Genomic DNA, 19,031 nt, shown 5'->3' with positions numbered 1-19,031 from the left:
TTCTGAAGTGAAATTGTTAAGTCAATAGACAAATGTATTGCTAAGTCAAAGGTCAATTTTTAATTTTTTCGTACTGGGTGAAAGGAAAGCGAGGAACCCAGAGGCAGTTGAGTGAGAAATGAAAGACGGAGATCAGGCAGAGATATACAGAGAGTTATTTGTCAGAGCTGACAAATAAAGGCACATCTTTCCATAGATGGAGAGAGGCAATACAGGCTTGGGTTCTGGGACTTTTATGGGGCAGGCTCAGGGATTAGAGCCAGGTGGGTCCTAATGCAGAAATGCCCTTGGATGGGAAAGCAAAACTTTTTCTTAAGATGGCAGCTGTCACTTAAGATGGCTATTCAGAAGCTAAGCAAGGACCTTACATTGGGGATTATACCTAGGGGCACTCTACTAATGAGTTGTATTATTTTTCTTTTGAGACAGGGTTTTGCTAAGTTGCTGAGGGTCTCACTGAGTTGCTGAGCTGTCCTTGAACTTGTGATCATCCTGCTTCAGCCTACCAAGTCGCTGGAACTGTAGGCGTGCACCACAGTGCCCAGATGCATTTGTAATCTTTATAAACATTTCCAAGTTACTGTCTTTGAAGGACTGCACCAATATACTCACACCACACCTCAGGGAAGAGCCTCCTTCTCCAAAAAAAGGTTATCCAATTTTTACCATTTGAGGAGTGACAAGTAGTGTCTCAATATGATTTTGATGTGCTATTCTCTCATTTTAGGGTGGATATATTTTAATTATCTTAGAGCTATAAGCATTTTCTCTTCTGGGAACTGTCATATCCTTTGCCCATTTATCTGTTATTGGTTTTCTTATTGATTTCTAGGGGCTCTATATGCATAAGGAGATCAGCTCTTGATCTGATTTAAATTGTAAAAATTTAAAAATGTTTTCTAATAATTTATCTCTTGACTTTACAAATGGGATATTGTTTTGAGTGTGTAGATTTTTTTTGTTTTAATTTTTAGAAGTTTTAAATTTTATGTTGTCAGATTTTTCAGCCTTTTGTTTTACAGCTTTTGGGCTCCTGTCATTGTTGGAAAGTCTTTTTCCCTCCATATTTATTAAGAAATTCTTAGGTTGCATTTTTGTTTGTTTGCAGTTTGGTGGGTCACATAAATAAAATTATAATATTGATATTATTCTATGGTGACTTTTTTTTACACTTACTAATATTTTCTGGACACCCTTCCCTGTAAGCAGATAAAGATCCACTTCAATTGTGTTGATAACTGCAAGATGTGCCACGGTAACTGATGTTTATTTATTATCCACTATCAATGAGCTTTCAAGTGGGTCCCTATTTTTCAGTATCATGAACAATATTGGTGGGACAAATCTTGCAACTTTGTCCTACTGAGTTATGAGGCTGGGAAGCCTGAGAGGCACACAGCCAAACCTTCAGGCTTACAGTGTACTCATTTTGTTTGTTTCTTCTCTTGTACGGCCCCCTAGTGGCTTGTCAAATGCAGGAAACAGGGCCAGATTTGGAGACGTGGTTTTTCTGACATTGAATCAATGAACTCAGTGGGTATTTGCAGTCCTCTGATTCAACTCTCTCATTTGACACATGGGGAAACTAAGGCTTAGATAAAGATGGTAGCTTGTTCCAACTCACCAAGCACAAGAAGGCTTAGTGCTAGGCCCAAAACCTAGTGTTAGGGGATAGAAAGATGAGAACAGTGGGAAAACGAGGTTAACAGAATAATTATATAAAATGAGCCCACTGTGCTGACCCCCACACACTTTATTTGCCAAAAAGCAATTTACCTGCAGCCCTGCCTGGCCTAAGTGGACAGGATATGTCACATTCCTCAGCAAACTACCTGTTATGTGCAAGGAAATGTAGGCAGGCAATAAGGTTGAAATAAGGAACCCAAGTTACTTTGAAGGAAGAGATATTTGATCTTTTCACAGGCCAGATTCTGGAAGATAAGGACAATTACTTCTAACCACAAAACCTGTAAAAATGATTAAAAATCCAATTCGAACTGCTCAACATGGGCCAAGGGAACCTAGCATTGCCATGCCAATTGGTACATGAAAGTCTGATGTCACCCTGCTGTCAGTCAAAAATCAAGAGGTAGACCTGGACAGAACTCTCTGGAAACTTCCATGGGATCCCCCAATAAAACTGGAGTGCAGGAGAGGCACATTGTCTCTTCTCTGAGAGAACCCATTCTCTCTCTAGAGAGTGTCAGGCTTTCCATTTTCCTATCCCTTCAATAAATATATTCCTCCTATTCTTAATAACATGTCTGAAATTTTTTTCTGACTTGATTATAAGAACTAGGGTTTGGGGCTGGGGTTGAAGCTCAGTGGTTGAGCGTTTATCTTGTAAGCGTGAGGCACTGGGTTTGATCCTCAGCACCACATAAAAATAAATAAATAAAAATAAAGATATTGTGTCCATCTACAACTAAAAGAAAATTAAAAAAAAAACTGGCATTTAAAGAGGAGGTCTTTGCACTGCCTCAGTTTCCTGGAAAGCCCAAACTCTGTAACACTAATGCTCTTTTCCCCCAGTCTGCAGCTCTGCCAGTATGAGGCTGATCTTTATATTATATGGACTTTCACTCCCTGACATGTTCAGCAGGTCACAATATCTTAAGAGTCTGGCTGAATAAATCTTATATTCATGTAAGGAACTCAATGTTTCTGGGTTATCAGTTAAGGGAGAGTTTTCCTCCTGGGCATCTCACTATCATAACCACTATGAGCCAACTGGCTAGTTTTAGAGTGAGGCCTGTGGGGTGGGGAGATGGAAGTTGTCAAAATTTGAGGTATCCAAGACCCAGAAAGCATCTCTGTGCCATTCAAGAACTTCTCTGCCAGGGGGCTGCAGAGGATGGACAGTTGGTAAAAAGGAGCTCCGCACTATGTTTCTTTGAAAGGGGTATCCTATTTCACCAACTTAACTTGTTGGCTTTCTGAGTAAAAACTGGACCTGATGCTTCTTTGCAGGCTTCTGGGGGCTCAGCTCATTGTTGAATGTTTTCTTCACTTCAATTTCTCCGTTCTCCAAACCACCAGAAAAGTTAGTTATGTCAAAATTCCTCTTTTTCCTCTTGCAATTGCATTGGCTATAACCCAATCACTTTCCTGTCTTTTAGTCTTATATCTCTAGTGAAACTCAAAGGTCTTAAGGCAGAATTTGTGTTGGATTCCCTGCCACGAAGTCTCCTCTTGATCTTCTTATTTCTCCTGCTCTATTTATGTAGGTACAATCTTGCCCTCTCTTTAGAAGAGAGCTCAGAGCCTGGATCTCTTCTATCAAAGAGAAAGAGGCAAATATTTTAATTTTGTATCTCTGATTCTAGACCTTGTTAATTCTTTGCTCTTCTGATTCTCATGACAGCCTCAGAAAATGTCATTACCACAGCAGAAGGTGCAAAACTTGGATTTCAAGGCTTTTCCCCCCAGAAACAACCCTCCCCCTTTCTTCCTTTTCAAGCCTGGAACTGGGTGCTGCCAGCATACTCTGACTGGCTATCAAAGGGGTAGTATCTCTAGTAGTAAGAAAAGGCCCCATTCTGCAAGTCTACATCTTCTTGCTCATACCCACCATGGACCCTCCTTCAATCAAGAGGCAAAGTGCTCTTACTGGGCTAAGACAATAATGAACAAGATAATGGACTTTACTCAGGTTATTGCTATAAGGGGAAACCCCACATATGTATGGTCTTGGTAGGGTGTAAAAGGAAAGCAAGGAACCGGGCAAGCAAAAAATAAAAGATGGAGATCAGGCAGAAATACACACAAGAGTTTATTTGTCAGAGCTGACAAAGGCTCATCTGTCCATAGAGGGAGAGAGGCAATACTGGCTTGGGTTCCGGGACTTTTATGGGCAGGCTCAGGGATTAGAGCTGGATGGGTCCTAATGCAGGGTGGGGTTGGTATGAGGGAGTGGTGAGCCTTTCACAAAAAAGGGCTTGGGTGGGAAAGAGAAATTTTTCTTAAAATGACAGATGTCACTTAAGATGGCCCATCCAGGACCTTACAGGATGGTTTAGCCTTAGACAGTTTTAGTTCGGTGATGGGGGGTGGGAGGATGATGGAGTAGCTGGGATTATTTGGTTATAGGGAAAAGTTTGTTGGTAGGATGAACAGAAAACGTTTTGTGTAGCTAGTTTCAGGGTACAGAGTTCAAATCTCAGCTAATCAGTCTTGAGACCATGAATAGGAACTTAGAAGAGGGTCTGTCCCTGGCCTTATAGGGCTTGTCACAGGTGAACAGGGGATCATCTGTAGGTCTTTTTAACTAAGTCATATGGAGAAGGGTGGTTCGTTACAATGAGCTGTTTCAGGAACAAACAGATGAAGAGGACATTTCTTAGCCATCCTGTTTTCAGGAGCTTAGGTGCAACATGACCCTCCTCAGGTTTCATCAGGTGATCTTTCTGCAGGCAAAGATCTGTACTTCTTATTGTTGATCAAATGGATCCTTAAGGTGGAAATTAAATAGTTATTTTATAAAGAAAGGAAGTAAAAATGCCTCCAAGGAGGTCTTGGTCACTTCAGTTAGTAATGCATCAACACTGCCTAGACTTGGAACTACAAGTCCCAGAGAACAGTGCGCCACCCCTTCGACACACCGAGGGCGGGAGTCTTTCGCCTAGCTGCAGGACTGAGAGTTACCTGGCCTAAAGATACAAAATGTAATTTTCGGGGTCTTCATTTTTCTCAAGACTAATTCTGATGCTCCTCCAAGAAGAGGCCGACACACTCAAGAGAGAAACCTCGCTCCCACGCAGGACAAACCAGACTCCTCTGGAGGGGCGTATTTAACTAAAGCTCCCGCTCATTTTTCCCAGTAGTCTCCTTTCCGGCGGTGCGTTGCGTCATTACTATTACGTCTTCTCATTGGCCGGTTTGACGCATATAGCGCCTGCGCACTGCATTCCTTTGAGGGTCGTGGGCAGACGCCATTTTGGTCTCAGAGGTGCTTCTGGGAAGTAGAGCGCCGACCCGCACGCTTGCTGGCTTTCCCGGTACGGCCTTTTCTTCTGGGGCTCCCAGGTCGAAGCGTTCGTCTCTGCTGCTGCGGTTTTCATATTCTCCGAGCTCTCCGGTTAGGCCGGAGCCTCAGCACCGGGTAGCGCCATCGGAGGTCACACCACCAGGAAGGAGGTGACGGGGGCGGCGCGGGGCGCGGACACTCCCCGCTAAGAGCCCGCCTGCCATGGACTCGGAATATTACAGTGGCGACCAGTCAGGTGGGTTCGGGTTGGGGACCCAGCGATTCCTCGGCGGGCCTTGGCCTCACGCTCTCGCGGGAGCGGGGAGAAAAACCCCGGAGACGAGCCTGCCGATCAGCGAGCCGCCGGCTCCAAGTTAGAACCTTGGAGAGAGGGGATCTTTGAGGGAAAGACGTCTTCCGAATAGGTGAAGGTTTTTGCTGAAATCGGGAAGTCACTACCTATATCAAGCACCTGCCGTATGCAGAGTGTTGGGAAAGAAGAGGCTTTTCCTGTTAAGGATCTTTCAGAAGTTACGGGTTTTTTTTGAGAACCCAAGGAAATTGTTCAGTAGGAGGCTGGGGACCCTTCCTAGACTTTTCATTCCAAGTTAGGGCTCATTTAATTCGCCTGCCACACTGGCTTCCCAGGATGTAAGTGCAGGACCTTTGTCTGAGTTGTAAGGAGTGCTTCTCTGGCTGTTATTGATGACTTTTTGCCTTTCCTTTACCTTAAGAGCTTTCCTTTTTCCTCACCCAAGTTTGGTCTGCTTTCCTTCTTATTCATGTACACTTATCCCCGTTGGGCAAGCCCTGGCACCCGGGATGTAAAGTTGAGTAAGGTAGGACCTAGTGGGCTCCTTTGCCATTTGTACGTTCTGTATCAAAAGTGCTTAGTTGTTAGGACATAAAGCTCTCTCCTGTTTTGGTTTCCCTTTAATTCCTTACTTGTGACAGCAAAAACAGTGATTGTAAGTGCTTTTCAGGCATGCACTTCTGTTTTGCTTAAAACGTTTTCTGATGTTTTCAAAAGAGTTTTTCAATTCATTTGTGTTTTAAAGTTGCTTTTTAAAAAAAGGTAGTTGTATGTATTATAGTAGGTAGGTTGTGTTTAAAGAGGTAACAAGTTGAGGTAATAGATAGCAGTTCCCTGACACCCCCTCCTCCTAATTTCTAAACTTTTAATGTTTATCTCTCTTCCTAACTTAGGCTGTTTCTTCTTGCATCATTTTTAGTCGTTCTGTAATGCTTTCCTATTATGCCAGGACAGTATTTTAACCTTTTAACGCACTCTTCTCATCTATCCTTCCACTGATGCTGTGTAATTGTTAAACTTCAAAACTATTCTTTTTTCCCCCCCAAAACTATTCTTTTTATTGTGACTTCTTAACTTTACTCTAGCTAAGTATAGTAGCTCATTTATATGAGAGTGATTTCATCACTTTTTGGATTTTTAAAATGTTGCTTAAAGTTAGGTACCAATTCATAATTATGGTTGTTTTTTTTTTTTTTTTTTACTATTGTAATATATGCTTTAATGAGTTTTGACTATTTTTGGACTGGAGTTCCTTGTGCTTTTCATTCATAAACAGATACTTTATATCATGTACCAGGCAGTGTTCTGGGTTCCAGGGATTCAGCAGTGAACTGAAAGCAGAATAACTTGAAAAAAATCTCATAGTACATTAGAAGTTGGTGGTAAGTGCTCTGGAGAGAGAGACAGTTTTTAACATAAATTTGAAATAAATAGCACTTTACTTACAAGTTACTGACATGGTATTTAATGATGTTTTTTAAGCTTTACATTCCTTTTATGAGTATTTTTGCTACCACGTGCGCCATATGTTAATGATGTTGGTATTTGTATGACTCTTGTATTGCTTTGCTCAAAATATTACCATCATTAGTTTTGCTTTGTCCATAGTAACTTTTGCTTTGGATAGTCTTAAATCATTGTGTTTGTTTCAGCTACAGGTGTCATCCATGTTAACTGTAAGTGGATTTTTGTTTTATTTTTAAGCAGATGATGGTGGTGCTACCCCAGTGCAGGATGAACGGGATTCTGGATCTGATGGTGAGGATGATGTAAATGAGCAACACTCTGGATCAGATACTGGAAGCATAGAACGACATTCAGAGGTATTGGCTAAATATCTTTGGGGAAGATTTTTCCTTGTACTTTTGTGAGACCTGTTTAGAAGTTGTAGAGACCCTGCCATAGGACTTGGGGTTTAATCTCTGAGAGTAAAGTATGAAGTAATAGAAAACTGCTTTAAAAATAAATAGGGATGGTCTGGTTACTGATGTAATAACAGGGAAATAAGTTCTGACTGTGTTGAATTTCAAGTATTTAGGCAGTTTTAACTGAGTATATGAAATCAGATAATGAGCCAGGCCTTTAATATTTGACTTGGCTTCCCTAATCCCCAGATATCATCTTGTTGGGGCTACGAGCATTTGCAGCCTGAAAAAAAGTTTAAATAAAAAGTTAGGAAATTTTCACTTAATAAAACTTGTATCAGGAATTGACCTTTTTGTTTTGAATTGTTGAGATTCATATGATAAAAAAAACAAGTGTAGTTTTAAAAACTACTTTTGTAAAATAATACAGTATTGGATTCTCTATATATTTTAACATTCGTTCTAATACATAAATATTATTAAAACAACTTAATCTGCCTCCTTGGTTATATAGTCTGTCTTATACAGTGTTAACAAAATAAATTTGGGACATTTTTCAATGAATCAGTGTGTCTTAGACATAAACAAATAGGAATGATAAAAATGGAGAGATGTTTTTCACTAATTTGCTGAGAGGCCGGCTTTGAACTTGTGATCCTCCTGCTTCAGCTTGACAGGTGGCTGGGATTACAGGCATGTACCACCATGCTCCAGAACTCTTCTCAATCACTCCATCATTCTTATTTTTGTTTTGTTTTGTTTGTTTGCAGTGCTGGGGATTGAACCTGGGGACTTGTGCATGCTAGGAAAACACTCTACCACTTAGCCCCACATCCCAGCTCCAAGATAGACAGATTTTTCTAAGAACTTTTGTGCCATAGATTTGCTTAATTAAACACATAAAAAATTACCAAATTTTACATACAAGATATTCTTGCAAATTGTATTGACCATCATTATAGAGTCATGTCATTTTTTATATGTTTGTGTCATTAGTATATTCATACATTTCTCATTTATTGAGCACTTTATATATGTGTTAGTTGTTTGGTTTTTTTCCTTAAGGTGTTTTGGACATATCAGTGACTAAAAGCCAGAATCCTTTTCTTGGATTTATTTTTCAGTGAGAGAAGAAAGACATTAAAACAACGTACTGTTTTTTAAAATTGTAGTTTGTTAGACGGTGACAAATGTTGTGGATCTGGGGAAAATTAGAATGTAATGAAGGATATCAGTATGGAGGGCAAATTTCTGTGTTAAATTAAGAAATAATGCCAGGTGTGGTGTGCATGCTTACAATCCTAGCTACTCGGGAGGCTGAGGCAGGAGAATCATAAATTCAAGGCCAGCCTGGACAACTTAGCAATATCCTGTCTCAGAATAAAATTAAAAAGGAATGAGGATGGAGCTCAGAGGTAGCTCACTAACCTAGCATGTGGGAGGCCCAGCGTTCAACCCCCACCACCACAAAAAAAGAAAAGATAAAGTGACATTTGAGCCAAGGCAGGAAGGGAGCTGAGGGAATAGCGACACATTTATGTGTCTGAAGGAAAAAAACATTCCCATGAAGAACCCCAAAGTGAGAGTGCTTAAAGTTTTCAAGGAGCCAATGTGAGTAGTAAGGATGAGTGTAATGTAGGATGAGTGGAGTAGTAAGAGTCAGGGAGCTAAATACAGGTATGGGAGTGGCTCATCATTTAATTATTTCAATGTCACTCTTGTTTTTTTTTGTAGGCCCTTAAATATTTAGGCTAAATTCCAGTAAATTAATAGGTAGGGGCTAAGTGATAATGTCAGCATTATTATAGTACATTTAGAGTGTAGTATTTTAAGTTTCCACCTTGAAAACAATATTAGGAGATTGACCCTAGGTGTCAGCTTTGATTATCTCAGGGCCTCTTGATTTAGTTATAAACATGATAAAGGTTCTTGTTTAGGCATTTGCAGCTACTTCTTTATAATAATATGGATTCTAAATATATAAATGGATATGTTAAAAATTTGGAAATTATATCAGTAAATTTAAAGAAGATTAAAATTAGTATACGTAATCCCATTAATAGCTATTAACTTTTTGACTTTGTATTTCCTACATTTTAATTCTCTCCCATGCATATAAAGTATGTGTATATTTTAAACTACTTGAAATTTTACTATGTATATTTTGTATCTATTATCTCTTCACTTAAGATTATGCCTTAAGTATTTACTGATATTGTTAAAGAGCCCCCCTAAGTGTAATTTTAATCGTTTCATAGTATTGGTGCAACATTACACTCATCCTTCCATGTCCAGGGGGATTGGTTCCAGGTGTCTTTTCCACCCTGGTGGATACCAAACCCAGAGGATGCCCAGATCCCTTATATAAAATGAAATGAAGGCTGGGAGTATAGTCCGGTAGTATATCATGTACTTATTGAACAGAAAGGTTGGGCTGGGTCTTCAGTACATGCATGTGCAAATTTTAAATGGCATGATATTTGCATATAGCCTATACACATCCTCCTGTATAAATCATCTCTAGATTATTTATAATACCTAATATAACAAAATGCTATGTAAATAGTTATGACAACTGTATTGTTAGGGAATATTGACAAGAAAAAAATGATCTGTTCTAGGCCTAACTGCATTTTTTTTTTTTTTTTTTTTTTTTTTTTTGGTACCAGGGATCAAACCCTGGGTATTCAACCACTGAGCCACATCCTCAGCACCCATTTTTTTGAGACAAATTCTTGCCAAGTTGCTTAGAGCCTCGCTAAATTGCTGAGGCTGTCTTTGAATTTGCAGTCCTCCTGCCCTAGTGTCCCTAGCTGCCAAGATGATAGGCATGCACCACCATGCCTGCCCATTTCTTCAAATGTTTTCAATTGGTGGTCTGACATTGGTTGAGTGCTTATTTGGTGAGTCCCTAATTGTTGACATTTAGACGATCAGGACTGTTTCCTTTTTCTAACTGTAACTGGCTACTAAATTCCCTTGTTGCCCCTTGATTGTGCTATTGTGTTTGAACATGCCCTGGAACATCAATTGCTCTTCAGACTAATACCATCAAATTATGGCTCCTTTAAAGGATTTCTGAGAACAGTGTTTGAGAGTATTTTAACCCCAGTGTGTTTCCTCCCAGCTGTCCCTGGTTCTGTTCTGCAAACTAGGTATCCTACAGTTTAGACTGTACCTTGAATCTCAGTCCCAGGTGCCTTCCAACCACAACTTTCCCAAATCATATTGCCAATGAAGTAAGTTTCTTTGGGGAATGATTGGGAGCTATCTGATTGGGAATCAGGTCTGTAGAGCTCGTCACACCCACCTCTAGAAACTGACCTGTTTAGTGGGAGGTGGGAGTGAAACAGCAGCTCTTCTCCTAGTGCAGTCTCACAAGCCAGAGCCAGGGTGAGGAGAGCACTTGTATTTTCAAAGTGCTTCACCCAAGGCGGAACCTTCTTCATTAAAATTAAGTAATGGTGGGGCAGAAAATGAGGTTCTCCACCTCACAGGTGCACTCTGCTAGGCCTTATCCTTAGCAGTGGGCATCCGAGAGTCGAATGCCCTGCTTTAGGAAGGAATCCTCTGGGAGAAAGAAGAGAGAGCCCTGTGTTATTGTCTAGAGAAGGTTCTCTGTCTTGTAGAGCTGTGAGGTTGAAAGGAAGGAATGATCTGTTTTTCAAATACCAGATACTCTTGCTGAATTTTTATGGATTTTTTTAAATTTGCTTTTTTGCTCTTAGGACTATTTCCAGAGGCTTTAAATGATTACTTTTGAAAGATTTCCTGTCGGTTTCACTGGGGAGCAGGTCAACAGAACTTCTCATGCTATTATGCCAGAAGTCCTCATTTGGCTTCATTTTTATCTCTTACTGGTTGGCCAAACCTTTCCATTTTCCCCCATTCAATTGCTTGTCTGTTACTACAGTTTTCATTGGGCCCTTTGAGCTTTCTCATCTCGTTTTGTGTGTGTGGATCAGGTTCCCAGGTCCTGTCAGTTGCCAACCCTGCACAGAGAGCAGCCTTGGGTTGCTTTTCAGGTCAAGAGATTCTACTAAACCTGCTGTGGGCCTGTAAGCACATGCCTAGGCATTACAGGATATTTAACATCTTGGTTCCCCATGAAATACTAGTGACATATACATGATCACCCCTCAATTACCAACCTTGTACTTGACAACCAAAATGATCCCTTGAATCCCCAAATACCACTTGGATGAGGAGCTAGAACTGACCTTGGGCTGAGAACACTGAAATGGAATAATTAGGTGTGTGATCATAAGAAAGGAAACCATGAATATTTGACAGTGTAGAAAATGAGGAATTCAGTGCAATCTTAAAATTGTTTTCAAAGAATTTTGAATGATATGGGAGAATTCAACATGTTACTTGAAAGATATAGGCTATAAAATTGTAACTCTAGATCCTAATTTAATTTTTTAAATTGAAAATACATGAAAAGATTACTTGTACCAAAGTGATGGTAATCTTTGGGTGGTAGGAGTCACATTTCGATTTTTATGCTATAGTGCACATTAATCTTTAAAATTGAAGAGAAAATAAGTAGAATAACTGCCATCATTTTGACACCCTTTTCTATGAGCATGCATGCAGTGATTGAAAATGTACTAAAATTTTAGAAGAACCTTGTAACGAACCCTTTCAAAACTGGAAAGATAAACCTTTTTCTATTGGCAGTTTTTTTTTACTTTGTTGTTTTTTCCATTTTTAATTGTCTTTAATATAATTTGGATATCAAATTATATTTTCTTAATAGATCATATGGAAGGACAGAGAGAAGAGTAGGAGAAAATGTACTAAAATTTGCACTTCCCTATTTTTTTTGAAGACTATGCATTTCCAATTGCTCTGGTATCTCTGCACCAGGAGACTGTAGGCATTTTTCTGTTCTGACTTTTGTCTTATAGTTTCTAAACCAAGAATTAAACTTTTAAATTGAAATACTTTTTAAAAAAATATTTTTTTTAGTTGTCAATGGATCTTTTATTTATATGTGGTGCTGAGGATCGAACCCAGGGCCTCACACATGCCAGGCAAGTGCTCTACCACTGAGCCCTAGATTGAAATACTTTTGAAATACACTATATTTAGGTTTGTGTAATGTGTGATTTATTATCTATGTCTTTCAAGACTTGTTTTTAAAATGTTTGCTGTTTACTTGGCATAACAATGCAAACTTGAAACTACAGGGTTCTTACAGAACTATAGTTCTTTATAGATGAGTGTAGCAGACCTGCAAACAGGCTACTTGTACAACTCATAGCTGTATGAAGGACACATGCAAAGTTCTGTGGGAGGAAGGGAGGATATCATATCATCAGTAGATATGATGTTTCAACTGAATAAGGAATGAGTATAATATTTCCAGCTGGAGAAAAAGGTTACAGGTGGCAATGGTAGTAATCCTAGCTAGAGGAGCAGCAGGTACAGTAGGCCTAGAATTTGGAAGGACTTGGTGTATTTTAGGAGTGATTGTTGTGGATGGAAAATGGAGTAGCTTAATGAGAGGTGATGCTGAAGAATTAAGTATGGACCAGATGATGTAATACCAAATCTCTCTGGAATGATGATGAAATGTTCTGTATTTGCATAACTTTTTATAGTGAAGGACAGTATGGCCAGAATTTGATTTCAAATTTTAGCTTTGCCACTTAATCATTCCCAGCCCCTGGAAAAATTATTTCATTTTTGTGAGCTACCCCTTCACCGTCTTGATAGTGAACTAAAAAAAAGGTTGTAATGAAGATTAAATTAAAACTTAATGTAATAGCTTTGAAAACTACAATACCCTTCTTATTATTCTATACAATAAATAGGGTAGATATTTCTGTTAGTCGGGTTTTCATCCCTGTGACCAAAAACATGATAAGAACAACTTAGAGGAGGAAAAATTTAATATGGGCTCACAGTTTCAGAGGTCTTAGTCCAGGAGCAGCTGACCTCATTGCTTTGGGCTCAAGGCAGAGCATTATCACAGAAGGGCATAGTAGAGGAAAGCTCAGCTCATGGCAGTCAGAAAGCAGGGAGAGAGAGAGGAGCTAGGGATAAAATATATATTCCCAAAGGGCACACTCCCAGTGATCTTCCTTCCTCCAGTAGTGCCCCACCTGCATATAGTTACCACCCAGTTAGCCTATTCAAATTATTAATCCATCAGGTGGATTAAAACACTGATGAGTTTATAGCTGTCATAATCTACCAGAACATTTCTGCATGAAAAAAGGAGCTTTTGGGGTGCACCCCGTATTAAACCATAACAATATTACTTCTTAGAGGGTCAGGACATAGCTGATCTTTATAAGGTTGTGACCATACTTCATAAAGCAACATAAATCTGCCATATGACATAAAATTTCAAAGTAATGTTCTTAAACTTTGCCTTGTTTTTATTAAAATCCTTGTTTTTATTAAATCAGTTGTAGAAAAGTTGGTTATGTATTTGTTTATTTTTAGACTACTAAGTCTTTTTGCTTAGGTTAAAAGGGATATAAACATCAGTAAGGTTTTTAAAAAGTATGTATTTGCTGTAGAGCATTTTGAGAACTCAGAATTTTCCTATATTTTCTGGTAGGTCAGATGAGGGGAAAAGGAAAAAACTTTATAAAAACCTTTTTGAATAGTTATCACTGGGTGTAAAACTTTTTAATAAAGCATTTTGAGCACCACATGGAGAGGTAGTCCTTTTTTGTGATCTAGTTATAACTAGTTGCCAGTTCTGATTTTCATTGTTTCACTTTAATGTTTTCTTGGACAGTGTGAAATTAGCTGTGTGGGTTTTGGGCAGGTGGTGTCTTTCCTGGGAACTATATTGAAGGAAATAACGGGTTTTGTTGTTATTGTTTTGCTTTTTAATTCAAGAAGCCTGTATATTTCATCTACATAGAAAAGTAGAGCTTTCCCCTGCTGAGGATCCCACAGAAAAAAACTATGTGGGACTATTGAGGAAGAGGTTGTTTGGAAATGGAACCTGGCGTCTTACTGTTTTCTGAGAGCAAATCAAGCAACAGTGGGCCCCATCATCCATCTGCTGTTGAAGTTAGACGGCCTCCCTTAATTCCAGCCTCTCTTTGAATTGAGTAAAGATGGTAGTCTGCTTTTGTTTGGATATTTCTACCAAGCTGGGGAATAACATCAGAGTAGCTGGAAAGTTTCTTGGCCATTGCTGTCCTTGTTTACCTTATTTCTTACTAGTTCTTTTCATTCCATCTACATCTTCCGTGTGTTAGGAATTGGACATTGTTGCTTATGTGATTTCTTTTTCATTTCGTTTGGGTCTCTTTATTCTTCAGGTGAAAGATACATTTTTAAAAAAATGGTTTCTTAAGGTCAGTGTATGACGAAAATAAATGTGTAAACTGTCACTTTTCAGTGAAATAGAAGTACAAGATGCTACAGGGATAGGAAGAAGGAATGGCTGACCAGCTGGGTCTTCACAGAGAATACATTTGGGTTGTCTCTGGAAGGGTGAATATTTTGTAATTAATAATTAGTAGGATTTAGTTCTTAATTTGTTTACATGCATTTAACCCCAGAATAGCCCTCTAAGGTACAGGTAATTATTCCTGAGTCCATTAAATTGAGGACATAGTGGCTTTGAGGATTAAGGACATTTCCTCATTTCAAACAATATAAAGTGGCAGAACTAAGGTTTAGACCCCAGGCCTTTTTGACCATGTTCTTAACTAATACATTATATTGTACAAACTTCATTTTATCGAGAGAGAAAGAGATGGAAGAGACTTCAGGAGAGGAGTATTTTTGTCAAGTTTTGGGTTATGAAAAGTACAAGCAAACAAAGATAATCTAGGCAAAGGGAACCGAATTTGTAAAGGCATAGAGGTAAGTTAGTAAATAGTTCCTTGTCTGGAAAAGGATTTTTTCAATGTGATTTGTCATGTGGATCACATGTTAAAATACAAATTATTTGGCACCTTTTCCAGACCTACTAGATTAATATGTGGAGGTGAGAAGTACAAAAGTCTCTATGGTTTTCAGTAAAGATCCCCAAATGATTTCCTGTGCACACTAAAGTTTGGTAACTGCTAGTGTGGCACACATGGTTGATGTTAGTGAGAGGGCAGAAATGAGTCTGGAAGTAGGCAGGAGTTAGCTTTGTTATCATAAAAACCTTGAGCTTTGTGCAGAATCTTTTTTTACCAGTACTCTTCAATGAGCTTTTATTTTTTACTCTAATATCAGCCAGACAAGGGACACTCATTAGTAGCTTCATTTTATTATGTGTGTGCTAATGGCAAAATTGGGAGTTTTCAGAGCATTGCATCTCATTAGAAATTAACTGGATTGACAGCATTGTATTGTTTTAGTAGCTGGTTCCTCAGGTCAGTGAATCCTTCCTTCCTCCCTCCCTTCCTTCCTTCCTCTCCAAGCCAGTAAGTATTTCACATGTGCTACACTCTCAGTCCCTCCAATTCTTTATATACTAATTGAAACTAATATAACATGAGGATTTAGTTATATTTTTTGGAACTGGGGTCCACTGAAATGTGTTTTTGAAAATACTCCTATAGTTTTTTCTTCATGGAATTTACAGTGTGATTACTATGGAGTGTTTTGCCAGTTTATAATGATAAATTTTTGCAAGTTTGCAAGTTCAACTGTTTTGAGTTTGACACTTCTGATGGGTTCTTTGGTTCTTTATAAGGGTTTCTGTTTGACAGTGTACTATGAAATTTACATATTAGTATTTGCTTTACAGCAGCTTACTTGCTTTTCAGTTTAAGAGAGTCAGTTACTGGGGTGTGTGTATCTGTTCCTTATGATTGAACACCAGTGTAAATGATTGTGTGAAGACATTTCTGAAGCCTCCCACTACCTCATGTGCTCAATATCTCTGATAGTTCCAACTAGGGAATTTCTTGCATTATTAAGAAAATGCCATTTCAATAGCACTTTTTACTGTTAATTGCATTTTTTGTTTACAATTTAATTGCTAAAGTCAGTCTGAAAAATTTGAATATTGTTGTGATAGTTTTTAAGCTTAATTGCATAATTTCTAATATGATCTGGCTAAATTCTATGATATCATTGCTTATGTTTATTCTCTAGCTTGAGTCTATTGACCAGCACTTTCTTACTACAGTGATTTCTGTCCTTTTTTTCCTATGTGGCCACATAGAATGGATACCCAAGTTTTATGAAACTCCTATAAAATTGATGAGACTCTGTAAATTTTATAATCATTATCATATGTAATATACTTAATGGTTGCTTGTTTTGCTGTGCCTACCTAATATATCAGGAAACCCACGGTAGAGTGTAGCACATAAGTGCTGGGATGACTCCCAGTTTATGATGTCTCCCTCCTTTGGGAGTGTCTCCCAGTGCTGTGCCTCTCTTCCAGAGGATTGAGTCAAATCTGATATTGCCAATTACACAGTCTCTCCTGTGGATTTAAAATTTAGGTTCTAGACAGTGAAATATAGCATAGTTGGAGCTGAGTCATATTATTAATAGTGCTGTAGTGAAAAGATCCGAGAGTCCCTTTTTCTAAATTGAAGTGCCTTGGTTCTTACCTATATTGGTCTGTTAGTCATTCATCTTACTGATTCTGGGATGATTCTTCTTTTTTTGAACCTAGACAGGAATTATTTCTATTTTCAGCTAAAATAAATTGAATCACACATAAACGGAATATTTGAGTTATGTGATGGGTGTGTCATAGAAAACATTTTAAACAGCCTCCTACTGGTTCCTGTTTACCCCTCCCTATCATACTAGTTAACTTCTTTACTCAGTCATCACAAACTAAGTGCGCAAATACCTGTCATCTACATACCTTTTGCAGCTTGGTTTCATATAGCTATATTTCCTGTAGAGTTTCAAAATATTGTTAGGATTTGTTTGTTTGGCTCTTCATTAGGCAACGACTTTTAGAGTTGGGCATTGAGAAACATGTTCAGCTTTGATTGCTAGTACCTTGCACATAGTAGGCATTAAATAAATGCTTGTTGAATTAATATTAAATATTATTAAAACTCCTTTTGATGTTATTCCCACTTAACTCCTTTATTATTTATTCAACAAATGCTGTGTGTGTGTGTGTGTGCGCGCGCGCTGGAGACCATTCTATGCTCTACTCTGTGAAGAAAAGAAACCAAAAGAGTTGGGTGCACTGGTGCTCGCCTGTAATCCCTGTGGCTCAGGAGGCTGAAATAGGAGGATCGCAAGTTAACGGTGAGGTGCTAAGCAACTCAGTGAGAGCCTGTCTCTAAATAAAATACAGAATAGGGCTGGGGATGTGACTCAGTGGTTAAGTGTCCTGAGTTCAATCCCACTCGTCCTGCCACCCCCTGCCCCCCCCAGAAAAAGAAACCAAAAATGCCTGCCTTCATAGAGCTTACATTCTAAATAAATATGTCATCTTTTTTTTTTTTTTTTTTAATTAGGAAGTATAGTTAAAGTAACTTTAAGCAGTGTGTGGAGTTTTGTACTATAATTGCAAGATTCGCCCTCCACTCTTTTTTTGGGAGGGGGGTACCAGGAATTTAACTCAGGGACACTCAACCACTGAGCCACATTTCCGTCTCTATTTTGTGTTTTATTTAGAGACAGGATCTCACTGAGTTGCTTAGCGCCTCAAAGTTGCTGAGGCTGGCTTTGAACTCAGGATCCTCCTGCCTCAGCCTCCCAAGCCACTGGGATTACATGCATGTACCACTGCACCCAGCCTCCTTCTCGAATCTTAATGTCATATTTAATAGATAAATTCTAGTTTTAACAGGAGAATAGAGATGTGACAAGGAATGATGCTAAGTGCCCAGTAGAAATTTTGAAAGTCTATGGGTTTGGAAAGTTTCCTGAACATGATAAGCTTCAGTGAATATATTTAGTAGTTAGTGTTTCTTTGGAATTCTGTGTTGTCACAATAATAAAATATGAATAACTCCTCAAACTTCTGTTATGTGTGCTTGCTTATTTTTTGTGCTCTCTTTGAAGTTGTAATCATAGCATACTTAGTCTTTAATGATCTTGGGGTAAATTGAAGAGTATGACAGTGGGCATATATGTTGTTAATATCTCTTTGGTCCTTGAAAATTGATCCAGGTAAGTTCATGTAGCCTCAATCATAATATTCTAAAAAGAAATATTTGACTTAATAGATTATTTTTAAGGGAGAACACTCAAACAGAAAGACTTACTTTTTTTTTCTTTTTTCTGTTTTATTGTTGTTCTGCTTAGTTGTACATGACAACAGAATGCATTTCAATTCATCATATATAAATGGAGCACAACATTTCAATTCTCTTGTCATACACTATGTAGAGATTCAATCATACATGTACCTAGGGTAATGATGTCCATCTCATTCCACCATCTTTCCTATCCCTTTAACCCCTCCCGACCCTCCCCTTTGCTTAATCCAAAGTTCCTCCATTCTTCCCATGCTCCCCCACCCCCCTCCGTCCCCGTCATAGATCAGCATCCACTAATCAGAAAAAACATTCAGCCTTTTTGGGAAAGATTGGCTTACTTCGCTTAGCCTAATATTCCCCAGCTCCATCCATTTACCTGCATATGTCATAATTTTATTTCTTTTAATGCTGAGTAATATTCCATTGTGTATATATACCACAGTCTTTATCCATCCATCTATTGATGGGCATCTAGGTTGGTTCCACAGTTCAGCTATTGTGAATTCAGCTGCTATAAACATTTGTGTGGTTATGTCACTATAGTATGCTGATTTTAAATCCTTTGGGTATAGACCAAGGATTTAAAATCAGCATACTATAGTGACATAGCCACACAAATGTTTATAGCAGCTGAATTCTCAATAGCTGGGTCAAATGGTAGTTCCATTCCAAGTTTTCTGAGGAATCTCCACACTGCTTTCCAAGTGGTTGCACCAATTTGCAGTACC

At 38.6% G+C, this 19,031-nt stretch overlaps 1 protein-coding gene across 6 annotated transcripts in view; it reads left to right on the top strand.

Moving 5' to 3' along the window:
- The first annotated feature begins 4,901 nt into the window (after positions 1–4,901).
- The window catches only part of Iws1 (interacts with SUPT6H, CTD assembly factor 1), a 47,825-nt gene continuing 33,695 nt past the window's right edge, over positions 4,902–19,031 (top strand). For all 6 annotated transcript variants that reach the window (XR_007350873.1, XM_048812143.1, XM_048812141.1 and 3 more), the window contains exons 1-2: positions 4,902–5,222; positions 6,987–7,102. Coding sequence is in view for 5 of the 6 variants with exons in the window: in XM_048812143.1 (XP_048668100.1) it covers positions 5,189–5,222; positions 6,987–7,102 (150 nt within the window). In the remaining variant the exon portion in view is untranslated. The remainder of the gene's footprint in view (positions 5,223–6,986; positions 7,103–19,031) is intronic.

The sequence above is a fragment of the Marmota marmota genome, unplaced genomic scaffold (genome assembly GCF_001458135.2).
Source record: "Marmota marmota marmota unplaced genomic scaffold, marMar, whole genome shotgun sequence".
Taxonomy (NCBI): domain Eukaryota; kingdom Metazoa; phylum Chordata; class Mammalia; order Rodentia; family Sciuridae; genus Marmota; species Marmota marmota.
This window is presented reverse-complemented; position numbering and strand designations above follow the sequence as displayed.